Raw genomic sequence first — 18036 nt, 5'->3', positions numbered from 1 at the left:
GGCTGTTTCCTTGGGTCCTAGTCTCTATTACTAGTGGAAACATCTTCTCCACATCCACTCTATCCAGGCCTCTCAGTATTCTGCAAGTTTCAATCAGATCCACCCCATCCTTCCTTCTGAACTCCATCAAGTACAAACCCAGAGTCCTCAACTGGTCGTCTTACAACAAGTTCTTCATCCCCAGGATTCCTTCTTATAAACCTTCTCTGGATACTCTCCAATGTAAGCATATCTTTCCTTAGATATGGGGCCCAAAACTGCTCAAAAAGGAATAGATCATCATGATAATAGATTTCATTGAGGAATGATAGGAGGATTCACAAGGGGAATATTAGCATCGGCAATATATTGAAGACCTGTGCTGTAGAGCCTGCCACACATCCAGCCACTCTGTCCCTGTACAGCTGAAACAATAGCAGCTGCCAATAATGTAGAAAATTGCCCAGGTATGTCCTGGAGGTCAAAAGGAGGACAAACACAACCTCACCTATTCTTGATCATCAATAAAATCATGGAAGGGGTTTTCTCTGGTGCTATCAAACAGCATTGGCTGAGCAACAACTTGCCTATTGACCTTAATTTGGGTTCCCTCAGGCCAACCCAGTTCCTGACTTCATTACAGTCAAACATCAACAGAACAGCTAAATTTTAGAGGTGAGGAGAGAGTGACAGCCCTTGACATCAAAGTTGCAATTAACCAAGTGTAGTATCGAGGAGGCCGAGCAAAATTGGGATCAATCAGAATTGAGGGAAGCATCCTCTGCTGGTTGGAGTCATATCTGGCATGGAATAAGATCATTGTAGTTATTGGCTGTCATCTCAGCTCCAGGATATGACTGCAGGCGTCATCTACAGTTACTTTGTCAATTGATTTTCCTTCCATCATTAGCTTAAAGTGGGAATGTTCACTGCTGTTTGCACAAAGTTCAGCACCATTTGTGACTCCTCGGATCTTGAAACCATCCGTCAGAAAATGCAAACCAACCTGGGAAAATCCAGGTTTGGGCTGACATGGGGCAAGTGGGATTTGTGTCACACAAGTGCCAGGCAATGACCATCTCCAACAAGAGAGAACCTAACCATTATCCCATGACAGTCAATTACATTATCACTGCTGAATCCCCCAGTGCCAACAATCTTTGGGTACAATTGACCAGAAACCGAAATGGACAAGCTTTAAATTTTTGGGTTTACAGGAGAGGCCAGAGGCTAGAAATCTTGCAGTAAGTAACTCATCTATTGACTCCCAAAGCCTGTCCACCATCTACAAGATACACTTGATCCACCACCTACATACACTAGCAGCAGTGTGCACCATGTACAAGACACACTGCGAAAATTCACTAAAGATCCTTAGACAGCATCGTTCCAATGCATGGCCATTACCATCTAGAAGGACAAGGGCAGCAGATACTTGAGAATACTACCACCTGTAAGCTGTCCTCCAAACGATTTACCTTTCTGACTTGAAACTGTGTTGGAGAGAGATAGTAGGAACTGCAGATGCTGGAGAATCTGAGATAACAAGATGCAGAGCTGGATGAACACAGCAGGCCAAGCAGCATCAGAGGAGCAGGAAAGCTGACGTTTCGGGCCTAGACCCTTCTTCAGAAATGTGGGAGGGGAAGGGGGTTCTGAAATAAATAGGGAGAGAGGGGGAGGCGGATAGAGGATGGATAGAGGAGAAGATAGGTGGAGAGGAGACAGACAGGTCAAAGAGGCGGGGATGGAGCTAGTAAAGGTGTGTGTAGGTGGGGAGGTAGGGAGGGGATAGGTCAGTCCAGGGAGGACCGACAGGTCAAGGGGGCGGGATGAGGCTGGTAGGTAGGAGATTATCCAACGCATCATCCTCCAACACTTCCGCCATCTGCAATCCGACCCCACCACCAAAGACATTTTTCCCTCCCCACCCTTATCTGCTTTCCGGAGGGACCACTCTCTCCAGGACTCCCTTGTCCGCTCCACACTCCCCTCCAGCCCCACCAAACCCGGCACTTTTCCCTGCAACCACAGGAAGTGCTACACCTGCCCCTACACCTCCCCCCTGCCCCCATCCCAGACCCCAAGAAGACTTTCCACATAAAGCGGATGTTCACCTGCACATCTGCTAATGTGGTATACTGAATCTGCTGTTCCCGTTGTGGCCTGCCCTACATGGGGGAAACCAAGCGGAGGCTTGGGGACCGCTTTGAGGAACACCTACGCTCGGTTCGCACTAAACAACTGCACCTCCCAGTCGCGAACCATTTCAACTCCCCCTCCCATTCCTCAGATGATATGTCCATCCTGGGCCTCCTCTAGTGCCACAACGATGCCACCCAAAGGTTGCAGGAACAGCACCACATATTCCGCTTGGGAACCCTGCAGCCCAATGGTATCAATATGGACTTCACAAGCTTCAAAATCTCCCCTCCCCCTACGGCATCCCAAAACCAGCCCGGCTTGTCCCGCCTCCCTAACCTGTCCTTCCTCCCACCTATCCCCTCCTCCCACCTCAAACCCTATCACATCTCCGAACTACTAACCTCATCCCGCCCCCTTGACCTTTCTGTCCTCCCTGGACTAACCTATCCCCTCCCTAACTCCCCATCTACACTCACCTTTACTGGCTCCATTCCCGCATCTTTGACCTGTCTGTCTCCACTCCACCTATCTTCTCCTCTATCCATCTTCAATCCGCCTCCCCTTCTCTCCCTATTTATTTCAGAACCCCCTTCCCCTCCCCCATTTCTGAAGAAGGGTCGAGGCCCAAAACATCAGCCTTCCTGCTCCTCTGATGCTGCTTGGCCTGCTGTGTTCATCCAGCTCAACACCTTGTTATCTTTGAAACTGTGTTGTCATGCTTTCACTGCTGCTGCATCAAAATCTTGGTAACTCCCTCCCTGTCAGCACTGTGGGGGCACTTTGACCAAATAGACTGCAGCAACTCAAACAGGTAGCTCACCACCACCACCTCCTCAAAGACAATTAGGAATGGCAATTGATACAGTCCCAACCAGCAAAGCCTACGTCCTCTGGATGAGTAGGGAAAACCAAACAGCATTAAATAGTTGGAGAGAGAAGCCATTTCTAGGCTGTCTGTCCGACTTAGTTCTACATGCAAATTCAATGTGTGTAACTAACTGGATCATAGAATTGTATGCTCCACATTTTTTGCTTTTTGTGCTTTTACTTTCGTCTGCCTCCTCCTACACTACTTCAGCATTTTGCATGTTCTCTATGTCTTTCATTCCTGTCGTTATGCTTCCAAATATCTCAGGCTAATATATTTCTCATATTTAACTAACCCCTGATTCCAATTGTGCACATTACAGTGAAGTAAATAACATCCCAATTTGCTCTTTCCACAGATTCTGCCTGACTGGAATAAATCCAGCACTTACTGATCATATACTTTCTGACCAATATTCAAAGCCATTGTGTAATTCACCATCAATAGGTCTCCACTGGTTGAAAGTAATTTATCCTTTGTGTGGATGCAGTTCACCATTGTTTAAGGCTACTAAATATAGCAATAAAAACAGAAAACCTCAACTGGTGGTTTTGTATTGCTTCATGATAAAGTTGCATAAGTTGTCATTGTAATTATTGACGAGATGGCAACACATCCTAAATAATGTTTTATTTTTATTGTCCATGAGTCTTCAATATTCTGATGTTTGTTTTTCTTTTTTGATCTAATTTCAGGTGCTCTATTGACAGTGGAGTGACACGTGTGGCATGGTTGAATCGCTCCAGCATCCTCTACGCCGGCAAGGATAAGTGGTCACTAGACCCTCGGGTGGTTATTGTGACTAATAGTAAAACAGAATACAGCATTCAGATAGTGGGTGTAGATGTGTACGATGAAGGCCCATACACTTGCTCTGTTCAAACTCACAATCATCCCAGGACATCGAGGGTATACATAATTGTACAAGGTAAGGTCAGATTATGCTTATTCCTGACAATTTTACACAACTGAGTAGGAAGACAAAATGGTGCAGAATTAAAATTTTAGAAAATTTATCCTATTCAGAAGAATTAAAAGACTTCCAAATTTGGTTCAGTAATTCAGCATCATTCCTTTTCTGAAAAAGATTCAAATAACCATTAACTTGAATTGTGAACTGATTTTAATAAGTGTAATAAAGCTATTATTTCCTTGCAAATTATTTTTTCTGCTCTGGGCAAATAATTTCAAACAATTTTTAATGATAATCACTTACATGACTTTCACCAAATACAATTTGGATTTTTTGTATCAGAGTAATGCAGTTTGAAAAGTTTTTTTTAGCTAAGAACTGAAGTAACCTTAGAGTTTTGGAATATATCAGAAATGAATGGTGATTTTAAGGTTTCTTGACACAGATGTACGTGTCATGATTTTTTATTTTTTGTTATGAGCCGTATATAACGTTGAAATGAGATAATATGTATTGCTCTTGTCTTGGAAAGCCATATCATTCAAAGACAATGTAGGATGATACATAAATATTCAAAGTTGAGATTTCATGTAGTGTAAAGTTGCAACAGGACATGATGTTTAGTTTTATGTTAACCATGGCAGTGGTCAGTATACTGGAAATAATCGCATAAATCTATGGCTAGAAATGGGAAAACTAAGTTGAGACTTCCGTCCTGATTGTTTAGCCTTTGGGAATTGCATATATAAAGTGTGATGTAAGGTCAGGGTCAAGTTTGGATTTCATCCCATCATAGTTGTACAGCTGGCTGTCTGACATTTTCTTGGCTTAGACATGAAGACTGGTCACCTATAAAAGATCTGAAGAGCTCTCTAATCCTTTGGATATGTAACCCTTCAGGAGAGAAAAAAGAATATGTTTTAATACCATAATACCCTCCATTGAAATGTTTCTCATTTCTTCTGCACTATTCGCAATGCTTTTTCAGGATTGGGCTTGAGAACTGCTATGGTATAAGTTTCACAACACTTAGAGGGTGCATGCATTGGGATCACATGAATTTGCATTTAGACATCAAAGTGTGGAGACCAGTCACCAGTTTTCTTTATCAGCATTGTTATTCCTTATTTCCTGCATTAGCACAGTGTCTAAAGTTCATTTGTTGGGATTCAGTTGGGATATGTTTAGATCCAAACAGCTTGGATAATAAAAGTATATACCTCATCACTTTATTATTTTTATTCTTCACATTTTTTCCTGATGTTTTCTTTCGATGCAGATGGAAAGAAGTCTCTGCTACATATTTCAGAACATTATCCTGGGTTGAGGACATTGTGAGGACAGCATAAATTTGTAGGAGAGGGCAGGATTTGTTGATAAGATCTAATAGATTCAACATTTAAATTGATAGCTGACAATTCAGCCATATTTTAATAAGTTGGTGAAGGGAGCACAGCTGGAAATAGAGATAAAAGGTTCTATTTGTGTCACAGATTGTGATATTTAGCGTGTTTGTTCTGGGAACATAGTATTAATTAAGAGATTTAAGTATAAATTTGCAGATTTACATAATTGAACACATTTTCTGCACAGTTATTTAGCCCACAGTATTTGGCTTCCATCCAGAAGTATTTACTTTGCTTTGCTGTTCTTTCCTTAACTTAATATCTTTGTGTCTTGATTCTAATTTTGTGAGTCTACTCTGATAGATAGTTTAAGGAGGTGAAAAGCAAGTCAAAAAGAAACCTGATCCATTGTAGTTATTGAGCCTAGACCCTTCATCAGAAAAGGGGGAGGGGAAGGGGGTTTTGAAATAAATAGGGAGAGAGTGGGAGGCGGATAGAAGAGGGATAGAGGAGAGGATAGGTGGAGAGGAAACAAACAGGTCGAAGAGGCGGGGATGGGGCCAGGAAAGGTGAGTGTAGGTAGGGAGTTAGGAAGGGGATAGGTCAGTCCAGGGAGGACGGACAGGTCAAGGGGGCGGGATGAGGTTGGTCGGTAGGAGATGGAGGTGCGGCTTGAGGTGGGAGGAGGGGATAGGTGGGAGGAAGAACAGGTTAGGGAGGCAGGGACGAGTTGGACTGGTTTTGGGATGCGGTGGGGGGAGGGGAGATTTTGAAACTTGTGAAATCCACATTGATACCATTGGGCTGCAGGGTTCCCAAGCGGAATATGAGTTGCTGTTCCTGCAACCTTCGGGTGGCATCGTTGTGGCACTGCAGGAGGCCCAGGATGGACATGTCGTCTGAGGAATGGGAGGGGGAGTTGAAATGGTTCGCGACTGGGAGGTGCAGTTGTTTGTTGCGAACCGAGCGTAGGTGTTCTGCAAAGCGGTCCCCGAGTCTCCGCTTGGTTTCCCCGATGTAGAGGAAGCCACACCGGGTACAGCGGATGCAGTATACCACATTGGCAGATGTGCAGGTGAACATCTGCTTGATGTGGAAAGTCTTCTTGGGGCCTGGGATGGGGGTGAGGGAGGAGGTATGGGGGCAGGTGTAGCACTTCCTGCGGTTGCAGGGAAAAGTGCCGGGTGTGGTGGAGCTGGAGGGGAGTGTGGAGCGGACAAGGGAGTCACGGAGAGAGTTGTCCCGCCGGAAAGCAGATAAAGGTGGGGAGGGAAAGATGTCTTTGGTGGTGGGGTCGGATTGCAGATGGCGGAAGTGTCGGAGGATGATGCGTTGGATCCGGAGGTTGGTGGGGTGGTACGTGAGGACGAGGGGGATTCTTTTTTGGTTTTTATTGCGTGGACGGGGTGTGAGGGATGAGGTGCGGGAGATGTGGGAGACACGGTTGAGGGCGTTCTCGACCACCGAGGAGGGGAAGTTACGGTCCTTGAAAAACGAGGACAACTGAGATGTACGGGAGTGGAATGCCTCATCCTGGGAGCAGATGCGGCGGAGGCGAAGGAATTGGGAATAGGGGATAGCATTTTTGCAGGAAGGTGGGTGGGAGGAGGAGTATTCTAGGTAGCTGTGGGAGTCGGTGGGCTTGAAATGAATATCGGTTTCGAGGTGGTTGCCCGATATGGAGACAGAGAGGTCCAGGAAGGGGAGAGAGGTGTTAGAGATGGTCCAGGTAAACTTAAGGTTGGGGTGGAAGGTGTTAGTGAAGTGTATGAACTGTTCGAGCTCCTCGTGGGAGCACGAGGCGGCGCCGATACAGTCATCAATGTAACGGAGGAAGAGGTGGGGTTTGGGGCCGGTGTAGGTACGGAAGAGGGATTGTTCCACGTAACCTACAAAGAGGCAGGCGTAGCTTGGGCCCATGCGGGTACCCATGGCTACCCCCTTTGTCTGTAGGAAGTGGGAGGAATTGAAAGAGAAGTTGTTGAGTGTGAGGACGAGTTCGGCTAAGCGGATGAGGGTGTCAGTGGAGGGGGACTGGTCGGGCCTGCGGGACAGGAAGAAGCGGAGGGCCTTAAGGCCATCTGCATGGGGAATGCAGGTGTAGAGGGACTGGACGTCCATGGTAAAGGTGAGGTGTTGGGGACCGGGGAATTGGAAGTTCTGGAGGAGGTGGAGGGCGTGGGTGGTGTCACGGACATAGGTAGGGAGTTCCTGGACCAAGGGGGAGAAAATGGAGTCGAGATAGTTGGAGATCAGTTCGGTGGGGCAGGAGCAGGCGGAGACAATGGGTCGACCAGGGCATTCAGGTTTGTGGATTTTGGGAAGGAGATAGAAGCGGGCAGTGCGAGGTTGGGGAACGATGAGGTTGGAGGCCGTGGGTGGGAGGTCACCTGAGGTGATGATGTTGTGGATCCATGATGTTGTGATGTTCTGCCTGTGTATGCGTGGGTTTCCTTTGGATGCTCCAGTTTCCTCTTGCAATCCAAAGATGTGCAGGTTAGGTGGATTGGCCATGATAAATAGCCCATAGTGTCCAGGGATGTGCAGGCTAGGTGGATTAGCCATAGGAAATGGAGAGTTGCAGGGATGGGGGATGGTTCTCGGTGGGATGCTGTTTAGAGGGTCGGTGTGGACTCAATGGGCTGAACGGTCGGCTTCCACATTGTAGGGATTCTGTGATTCCAGTGGGGGCACTGGTATGTATTGTCTGATTTTCTCAACCTGGGACTCCACTCTCAAACTGCAGGGTTTTTTTTTCATTCACAAGATGTGGGCATCACTGACCTGGCCAGCATTTATTGTCCGTCCCTAGTTCTCTTTAGTGGTGATCTGCAGTGCAGGAAAATGGTATAATGACTCCTCACAAAGTTTTTGCCTAATTTTAGCATTGTTAGATCTGAAGGAATTCTATTATATGCAAGGTGCACTCTTTATCTTGTTTAAATTTAAAACATAAAATTTAGCTTGCAATTTGAATATTGAGAGAAGTGGTTCTAGAAAAATAAAAATTCTTGACGTGCTCATCAACTATTTGACAGAACCTCTCAGTAAATCAAAAATGTTGCAGTTCTCAATCATCGAGGCAGAACTTAATATTCCTCTCCATTCCCAGGAGTGAGCTGTGAGCTGGGGGTGGTGGGGGTGGGGGTTCATTTAATCAGGTAGGAAGGTGTGAGTTGGAGAGTCTGTTGGCTTCCTGACTCCATTTGATTCATTCCAGGGTGGGGAAGTGTCTCCAGGCTCAAGGAAAATTGAGATGCTCCAGCGGTCAAATAAGGTCAACTTATAGGCCTCATCCTCTTTATCCACACTTCACCCCTCTACCACCGCCACCACCATTAAGCTGACCCAACCGTGCAATGATTTGCAGGAGTTGCCTTGAGGAGCTCTCCCTCAAAACTCCGTGAATTCCAGGTATCTGTGTTTGTTTATCTTTCCGAGCCTTTGACAGGACTTGTTGTGGCCACCACTCCCAATGACATGGTTAGGTCTGAGCCTCCGATTGACCAGCAGCTCTTAGAAATGTGACCATCACCTTGAATGTCCTGGGAAGGCTGATGACCATCAGGTAAATGTCTGTTTAGATTTAAACTGCATCAAGGCTCCCAGAAATGACTCATTGTACAGGCCCACACTGTGACCGACTTGTGTGAATCTCATTATGGAGTATACTGACATTCTCAATATGTACTTTTGAGCACTAATGGTACATGAACAACATTAACAAATGCATAGTCCAAGACTGAAAACAGTATCTGTTTGATATTAACAAGGGTGAGCCAAATTTTGTAATCAAGAATTGAATCTTCAATCACTTGAGTTTTACCGTCTATGTGGCATTGTTTGAATCCTTCAGTGCGTTTGTTGTCATTGAAAGTTATTTGTTCTCACCTAAAGATGTTCTGAAATTATTTGCGAAGACTTACAATGATCCATTCTTAACCATCTTGCTAAAATTGCTTGTATGACATGGACTAGTAACGATAGGATTAATTCATTTTGTGGAGAGATCAGTATTGGTCCTGGTTTAAAGAGGAGAATGGAATCTATGTATAATCCATTTAGACAATTCCGTTATAGCTTTCTGAAGGCATTAGGCTATGACATTGAGTGCTATATATCAAAAAAAATAAAATCAGTACCTAATCTGGGTTTAATTTCAGGTTGCTGATGGCTATTGATTGAGACAAATCTTGAGATGAAACCTCCTGGCAGCTTTACGAGCTGGTCACTCATAGCTAACTGGGCAGTGCATTTTGAATCTGCTGTGAATCATGCTGAAGACGGAAGTCATCACTCAATATTTGCACGTTGCTGAGAAAAAGGATACACTAATTCAATTTTGAAAATTGTCTCCAACTATTCTGTAAAATTACATCAAAAAAAGGTGTAATCTTGTAGGTGTCTGAGTGACATGAGCAACGCGTGGCAGAATTGGACGACAAGTGCAGTGAAACCTATCTCAATGTCAAGATCCTCTCAGTTCACTTTTTATGCTTTTCACAAGTGGCATAGTGAGATACGCATGAGACAGTGGCGTGATGCCAATTCAAAGGGGTTAACACTTCTTTATGTCTTGTTAATCCACAACTGTCCTTATTAATGTTTAACCTCCTATTTTACCAAACTTGCCAAACAAGCTAGAGATCAGGAAAACTCAACAAGGAAACCAGAGACTGCACTTGATGGATTCTACTCACTGTTTGAGCTGAACGACCTCCATAATTGGACAACATCTGGGCACGATCCACAAGTACTAACTACATGCACCCTGCATCCACAGACATTGGCATCCAACATCAGCCAATCCATCACAGCCATCATGTCACTTCTCCGAGATGTTAACAGGCCGTTTAGGACACGCAGACTTGTATTGCAGGGCATGCCAGTTATTAGCATTGTGAAGGCGAGAGCGGGGATACTTTGCAAACAGGGACAGGTGCCCAGTTCCATAATGCTGCATCTTAGGACTGCTCATTGCTCTCTGAGCGCCAGCTCATTTTGCACATACTGGCATGCTCATACTATCCATGCAAAGCCTTGCCTTGGTTTGCTCTGCCTGTTAGCCTCTGGGAGCTCTGGGCAGCTGGAGCTGAAGTCTTCACTAATGCACAGAGAGGCTGCTTATCACCATTCCCATTATCGAACTGTCCTTGGACGGGGAGGGGAAGAGGCAGGGATTGGATTGGGTGTGGACAGTAACATCATGGTAAACAGCACACTGAGACAACAATCTAACACCTACAGCATGTGCATGCTACTTGCATGACAAACACACATACATTACACCAAATTACTATGTCAGAAACTGACGTGGCATTGCCCTCAGTCCAGTCAAGGGCGGTCACTGACAGTCAGGGGGTCCTGGTTCCATCAGTCAGGGGCATAGGGGCTTCAACACAATTAGTTGTCCACTTTGGAAGCTCACAGCCAGGTGATCTGTCCCATGACTTGTTGAGGAGGGTTCACTGGTCAATCTTTAAGGCTAGCGCAAGAGTTGAGGAGAATTACATATAGCTATTTGGGGTGCTGCACACACAGCAATCAGGCATCTTCTCAGTCATGTCTAGAGGGTGTTTATCGCAGTCAGTCAAAACTCTGGGGCGAGTGCAGTCCTGGGGATCCGTCCATTGACCTTTCAGGATTATTTTAGTGAAGGGCCTGGGGGAGTGGGGTAATGTTGGAAGAGATGGGAGACTCAGTGCTGGTGGTGAGGGGTGTGTAGGGTGGGGGAAATAGAAAGCAGAAGTATAAAGGAGAAGCTCAAATTCAATGGGTGGAATTTGGAACAGCATTGGAGGGCATGGTAGGTTGCAGGAAGGGAGTGTTATTGACTGTGACTCTCACAGGAGGAGCATAAAGGAGCAGGGTAATCATCCCTAAAGTGCAAGGCCAGGGTTCAGCAAGTAGAGAGGACATTTGTAGGTGAACTTCATTGTGTTGGGTCTACTTTGGGAGAGTGTAGATGGGTCAAAGTGGGCTGTCGGAGTAGTGCAAGATAATAGGGACATATAGGTTCTGTCAAGGGGAAGTAGCAAACATGGAGGGCACAGGGCTGATAGTGTCCACCGCAAGCTGTGTTTCCTGCCGTCACTTTCTTTTCTCCAGATGCAAAGCGCTCCAAGAAAATAGCTGGAATTATGCCCAGAATGGATGGAGTGTCAATTTGATAGGTGAAAGCATGGGATCGAAGTTTGCTGGACACCACAATATGGAAATGACAAAAACATGAAGCCATTTGCAAAGTGCAGCTCCATTGGATTTGCAATCATTGCATCACCCATTTCATGGGCTGCAAGAGTGGTAGGCTGTCCTTTCCCAGTAACTGAGAAGGTCACTGCAGCGTGAATTGAAACGTGGCTGGCTCCTTGCAAGGAGTGATGGGTGACATGTTTGGGATCTCTTAGTTATGCACCCACAAATACATCAGGATAGTGACCGATGTCTCTGTGAGGTATCCCTGGTTTATTTCATTCCCGCAAAATGAGGCAGTGCTACAGCCTGGGTTTGGATTCAAAAATATCATTTGGCTTTCTCAAGATGCAAGATGCCACTGACTGGACAAATGTTGCACCAAGAAGACTGAATCACAACACTAAGGAATTCATCAACAAGAAGGGGTTCCTTTCTATTAATATTCGTGTGATCTGTGAGCAGCATTGTCACTTCAAGAGCTGTGTGCCCACGACCCTGGCAGCTGCCATGGCTCATACATTCGAGAGCATACTTGTACATGTTTTACTTTTGAGGTGCCTTACATGGCTGGTAACTGGGGGACAGGGGCTACGTTCTGAGACCGTGACTGAAGGGATGAAAGCATTGTGCAACCCTCTGAATGATGTGGAACTCAGGTTTAATTCCACCCACACAATGGGGCTGTTGAAGATGTGTTTCCACTGCTTGGACTGGTCTTGGCAGACCCTTCAGTAAGGGCCAGATATAATGTGCTGCCTCATCTTGGTATGCTGCATGTGTACTGTGCTCAATTGGAGCAGACAATGTGGAGCATTCGGGAAATTAGGAAATGGGAGCAGTCTTCTGAAGATGAGGAGGATGAAGACAGGGAGGACGAAGCTATTTTTTCCATGACAGAGCTTGCAAATGGGAACTACAAGCCAGACAGAATCTCACTGACATCTGGTTACAATAGAGAGCTGAGTGCAGTGCACATTCATTACTTGTTGCATTTTTTGATCATGATGTGAAAATATGGTTTGCATTTTTCAGCCTTTGTTGGCTTTTTTTTCTGTTATCTTCTCCCTTCTATAACTAGAAGTTGCTATTTATGTTTGGAGTTGTCTGATTATTGCATGTGATGTTTCCCTTTTGGATAATGACAGGATGCAGTCTACAATGGGCACTGAGTCAGGGTGGCACTGACTAGAGGGTATTGAGATAGGATTTAGCCAGGGATATATATTGTGTGTGGCTTAAATGGTGACGAGAGTGAGAGAATGGTGCTGTATGTGCAAGAGAGTGTCAGCTGTGCCAGCTATGTGCCATGAGTAGCATGGGCTTTTTGTTGTTATGGCGTGATATTGCTAGCAGATGCACAGTTGTACAGGTCCTTGGCCACACCTAGAATACTGTGTGCAGTTTTGGTCTCCTTTTCTGAGGAAGGATGCTCTTACTCTCGAGGGAGTGCAGCGAGGGTTTACCAGGCTGATTCCGGGGATAGTGGGACTGACAAATGAGGAGAGATTGACTGATTAGGTTAGGATTGTGTTTGCTGGAGTTCAGATGAATGAAGGAGGAATCTCCATCGAGCCTTATAAAATTCTAACAGGACTGGACAGGGTGGATGCAGGGAGGATGTTCCCAATAGTGGGTGTGTCCAGAACCAGGGATCACAAAATGAGGATTCGGGGTAGATGATTTAGGATGGAGATGAGGAGACATTTCTCCACCCAAAGAGTGGTGAGCCTGTGGAATTCATTCCCACAGGAAGCAGTTGATGCCAAAACATTGAATGTATTCAAGAGGTGGCTAGATATAGCACTTGGGGTGAAAGGGATCAAAGGTCATGGAGAGAGAGCAGGATTAGGCTAACGAGTTGGACTTCCAGCAATGATCGTAATAAATGGTGAAGCAGGCTCGAAGGGCCTAATGGCCTCCTCCTGCTCCTATCTTCTATGTTTCTATGTTTTCAAAGATTGCATGTGCACAAGGAATACTGGTCTTTGGGCAGATATATATTGAGTGGGAATAGTACATGGTAAGATGGGGTGGAAATCAGTCGTGAGGGTGGGGTGTGTAATTAATGCAGCAAATTAATGGAGTACGGTGACAAAACCCATTGGGTCTCATGGCGAAAAATCCTCAAAAACTCGATGTAACTTGGACTTGGACAACAAACATAAGATTCAGCCCGTAAAAACTTAGTAGCCCAGTGACTCATTGCCAGATACAAATCCTACCACAATAATAAATTTTAAGTAGTGCAAATATTTCAGCTCCATGAAAGATAAGGAGTAAAGCTTTCCATACTGGAATAGGACTCCAGAGGTGGGTTTCAATGTGGATCCTGACCTCGCATTATGCCATGAGGAATCATGTGACATTGATTTTATGTGAATTGGATAATTACAGGCATGAAAGTGTGCTTGCCATTTATTTTAGGATTTGTGAGCTTTCTTTCAAGAATTTCTTCTCTCTATCCCTGATTTCAACCTCTGTAACACACCCCTGTACATAAATAACTTTCTACATTGAGTTTATTGCTGCTTCAATACTATACACCACCTTGTGAATCCTGCGTCATTTACAAAGCTGTGTTACTTTCAAAGATATTATTTGAATAGTTCATGGCCACCAGCACCTGAAAAGAGAGGGTTACATCTCTTTGTTAATAATGTAAGATATGCCTCAGGCAAATTCGTAGCAAATCTCATGTATTATGGAGAGATTGTGTCAATGAGCCTTCCATGAAAGATATTGATTCAAAGTTAAATTATTACAAATAATTATGATAAACTGGTCATGCTTCTATGTATTTTTTTGTTCACATACAGTGATCAGATAATTCCAAACATAAATATTAACTTCTAGTTATAGAAGAGAGAAGTTAACAGAAAAAAAAGCCAACAAACGTTGAACAATGCAAACTAGATTTTTGCATCATGATCAAAAAATGCAACAAGCAATGAATGAGCGCTGCACTCAGTTCTCTATTGTAACTGGATGTCAATGAGATTCTGTCTGGCTTGTTCAAATAGCAAATTCTGAAAGCAGTGTAAGGTACATGATGAATAAAGAGGGGCTATCCTGAGAATTTACAGGAGCCAATTTAAACAAGAGAAAGCAGATGAGATAGTGTTGAGTTTATCAATGTAATTCCACCATTCTGAACTTCATTCCTTCACAATACCAGACTCTGTCAACCATAGACTCTGCAAATATGATTTTGGTTTTGTTTTTTTAAAAAAGCAAATTGATGGAGTGATGTTGGTTAAACGTTTTGTTTGGATCCACTGAAACCTGAGAATGATTAACTCCTCTTCTGCATATATTTACAAAACAAACGAGTGTATGATCATTGTTTCCACAAATTGTAAAGTCTTTCCAGTGTCTCAGGCATTGCTTTTAGATATTTTATGATCAACATACTCAGAAATATTATTACAGACCTCTACAACAGGTGGGACTTTGACAAAGGCTGCCTGGCTCAGAGGTAGGGACACTACCACTGTGCTACAAGTGCCGCATCAGACATCCCTTTTCTCTGACAGAATGAGAAATGGGACTCCCGCTTTCACTTCAGATCATTAAATTAACATCCACGTGTGAATCCTGAAATCAAACCAATTCACATCACTAATCTGAAGATAAAATACTACAGATGCTGGAAATCCAGAAGTAAGAAACAGAAAAAAAACACGGAAGTTTGTCTGCAGGTCTTCCAACAGCTGTGGAGAGAGTGAAAAGCAGAGTTCACATCATCTGAAACCGTAACTCGAGGAGAAATCTTCTCAAACCAGAAAGTTGGGAAATGACGAGGGAGGAGTTCCTTTTACCAAGCAATTGTTGAATGGGCGAGGTGAGATTATCAATCGTGACTGGAGAGAGGAGTATTTGTATATATAGTGTGTATTAACAGCTCATTACTACCTAAGATAACACAGTGTGGAGCTGGATGAACACAGCAGGCCAGGCAGCATCAGAGGAGCAGGAAAGCTGACGTTTTGGGTCGGGACCCTTCTTCAGCTGCCTGGCCTGCTGTGTTCTTCCAGCTCCACACTGTGTTATCTCTGACTCCAGCATCGGCAGTTCTTACTATCTCTTTACAGCCTAATGCCATTTTAAAGAAATGGCCATGTGTGAGAGTGGAAGGGAGACAGCCTTTACTAGAGTCAAAGGTGGTTTTGGTCAGTCAGGAGATGCAGCACAGTCAGTCAAGGGGCTTTTCTGATTCCTCTGTGGGACTGGGCCAGTTTTTCCTGCAATGAGATAAAGGAATGGATTAAATCTGATGATAGTGGAATGAAGAGCAGTTAGTGGTTATGCATGAGCTGAAGAGATGGTAAGGTGACTGTACTGAGAGAGTAGGAATTGCAAAGGGCATGTAGGGTTTGTAGTTTGAGAGGATGAGGTGGATGAGAGCCATTGAGTGCACGTTATGTGCAATAGTGAGTGTTATTCATGAGCTTTGGTGTGTACAGTGGTGGCGTTAGGATGATTGGTAGTCCCCAGATTGTGCAGTAGTAGAGAGAAGATGGTGTCACTTCCCCTTGTGGACTGCAGAAAATTATGGATCTTTTCCTTGTGCTGCTGGGCGCCCCTTTTCAGCTGGGACACAGCACTGAATGAGTTAACAATTCATGTCTTGATCTGGTGCTGAGCGAGCTATCCTTTTATCTCGGCCATGTCCGGAATGTGGAAGCTAGAGCACTCCAGTGAGTGGGGCTCCTTTCTAATTTGCAACATCTGAAATGCTATGCATCTGCGTTTTAAGTAAGGCATCTGTGGTGTTAATGCCAGAAGGTCCTAACATTGGTAACTATGTTCTCTGCCCTGGCAACGTGAATCCTTAATAAAGATGTACAAGGGCATGGGTGTGTAACTCATAGGGTGACAAACAGAAAATTATACGAGAAAAGTCAATGGGAGACATGGTGGACCGGCCTTCTTGGCTCTCACTCAAACAAACGCAAACTGAAAATGGGAAAATTCTGTTCAAAGTTTTGAAATTCCATAGTGCTAACAATTACAGCATGGTCTGATTAAACTTTTAGTCATTTCCCTAAATTATAGGCCCTAAGAATTCATCTGTGGGATCAATGCCTGAGCAGATTAGGTGCAATCTTTGCTTAAAAAAAAATATACAGGCCCAAAGTATTCTAATTGTTCGATGATAGGACAAATTGCTGACGCTTCTGCTGCGCAGTATAGTATGACCTTAAACTCATTTATCCCATTTTTAACTTCCTGCTTCTCTTTTTAAACCATTAATGCCTGTCCCTAGTTTCTCGCTGCCATCTGACTTTCTTCCTATTAGTCCCCCAAGTACTGGAAGTGAGACTGAGTTTGACAATAGTAATTATACAACTTTAAAGAAAAAAAATTCAGTTGTCCCTGTGTGAGTGAATAGGTCCTCGTTACTGCTGACTTATGCAGGAACCATTTCAGGTGAAGCCTGATATTAAAGCCTGCCCTTCTACACAGTGTGATGAAATTAAATCCAATGCATTAACTCAAAACTGCTGAACGTGTTAACTTTCTATTTTGACCTGGAGGATGAGATGTTTCCGTGGATACTTTAGAATCAGTGTTGACCAGGGAAATGATACAGTGTGATAAAAGAGGGGAACGTTCCCAGTTGGAACAGGATTGGCGATGACCTTGATCTGAATCACAGGTGGTATCGCTGAAGCTGCATTTTACTTTTCAGTATATTCAGTGGAACAAAAACTCTGACCTCAATTGTGCAGAGTTAACTGTTTATATTCTGAGGAAGGGTCACCAGACCCAAAACGTTAACTCTGATTTTTTCTTCACAGATGCTGCCAGACCTGCTGAGCTTTTCCAGCAACTTCTGTTTTTGTTCCTGATTTACAGCATCTGCAGTTCTTTCGGTTTTTAACTGTTTATATGTTTATCATAGAATGCCTGCAGAATGGAAGCAGGTAATTCAGCAGTCCACACTGATCATCAGAAAAGCATCCCACCAGGACCCATCCCTCTACCCTATCCCTGTAACCCTGCATTTACCATGGTTTATCCACTTTGCCTGCATATCCCTGGACACTATGGGCAACTTAGCATGGCCAATCCACCCAACCTGCACATCTTTGGACTGTGGGAGGAAACAGGGGCACCCGGAGGAAATCCATGCAGACATTAGGAGAATGTCCAAACTCCACACAGACAGTTGCCCAAAGGTGGAATCAAACCCAGGTCCCTGGTTGACCACAAATGTCAAGGTTCTGAGTTCCACGGTAAGACTGGAGGAATTAGAAAGAAACCTAATGATACAGAGGGCAGTAAGATTCTGTGGGAATGACAAATGCAAATACAGAAGTTTGCTGAAAAATAGTCAATGTACAAGGGACACAGATACAAACTGGTGAAAGGTAAATGCAATAATAAAGACATGAATCCTATTTCATATGAGGGGTAGTCAATAACAAAATACAACTCGCATTAAATAATTACTGTATCTTAACACATTCCACAGCACTTCATAAAGCAAAAGCAAAAGAGACCTTAAATAAAGAGAGAGCATGATCTCAGGAAGTGATCAAAAATGATGGTTTTTAACATAGTTTTATGAAAGCTCTTGAAGGATG

The 18036-nt window shown here is 44.2% G+C and overlaps 1 protein-coding gene across 3 annotated transcripts in view; it reads left to right on the top strand.

The window, feature by feature from the left end:
- LOC109934062 (opioid-binding protein/cell adhesion molecule homolog) overlaps positions 1-18036 on the top strand; it is a 920827-nt gene that overhangs the window by 387535 nt on the left and 515256 nt on the right. For all 3 annotated transcript variants that reach the window (XM_048615652.1, XM_048615651.1, XM_048615650.1), the window contains exon 2: positions 3688-3920. In XM_048615652.1, coding sequence (XP_048471609.1) covers positions 3688-3920 — 233 coding nt within the window. The remainder of the gene's footprint in view (positions 1-3687; positions 3921-18036) is intronic.

This window comes from Rhincodon typus, chromosome 32 (assembly GCF_021869965.1).
Source record: "Rhincodon typus isolate 14 chromosome 32, sRhiTyp1.1, whole genome shotgun sequence".
Lineage (NCBI taxonomy): Eukaryota > Metazoa > Chordata > Chondrichthyes > Orectolobiformes > Rhincodontidae > Rhincodon > Rhincodon typus.
The sequence above is the reverse complement of the archived record's forward strand: the minus strand, read 5'-3'. Positions and strand labels throughout refer to the sequence as shown.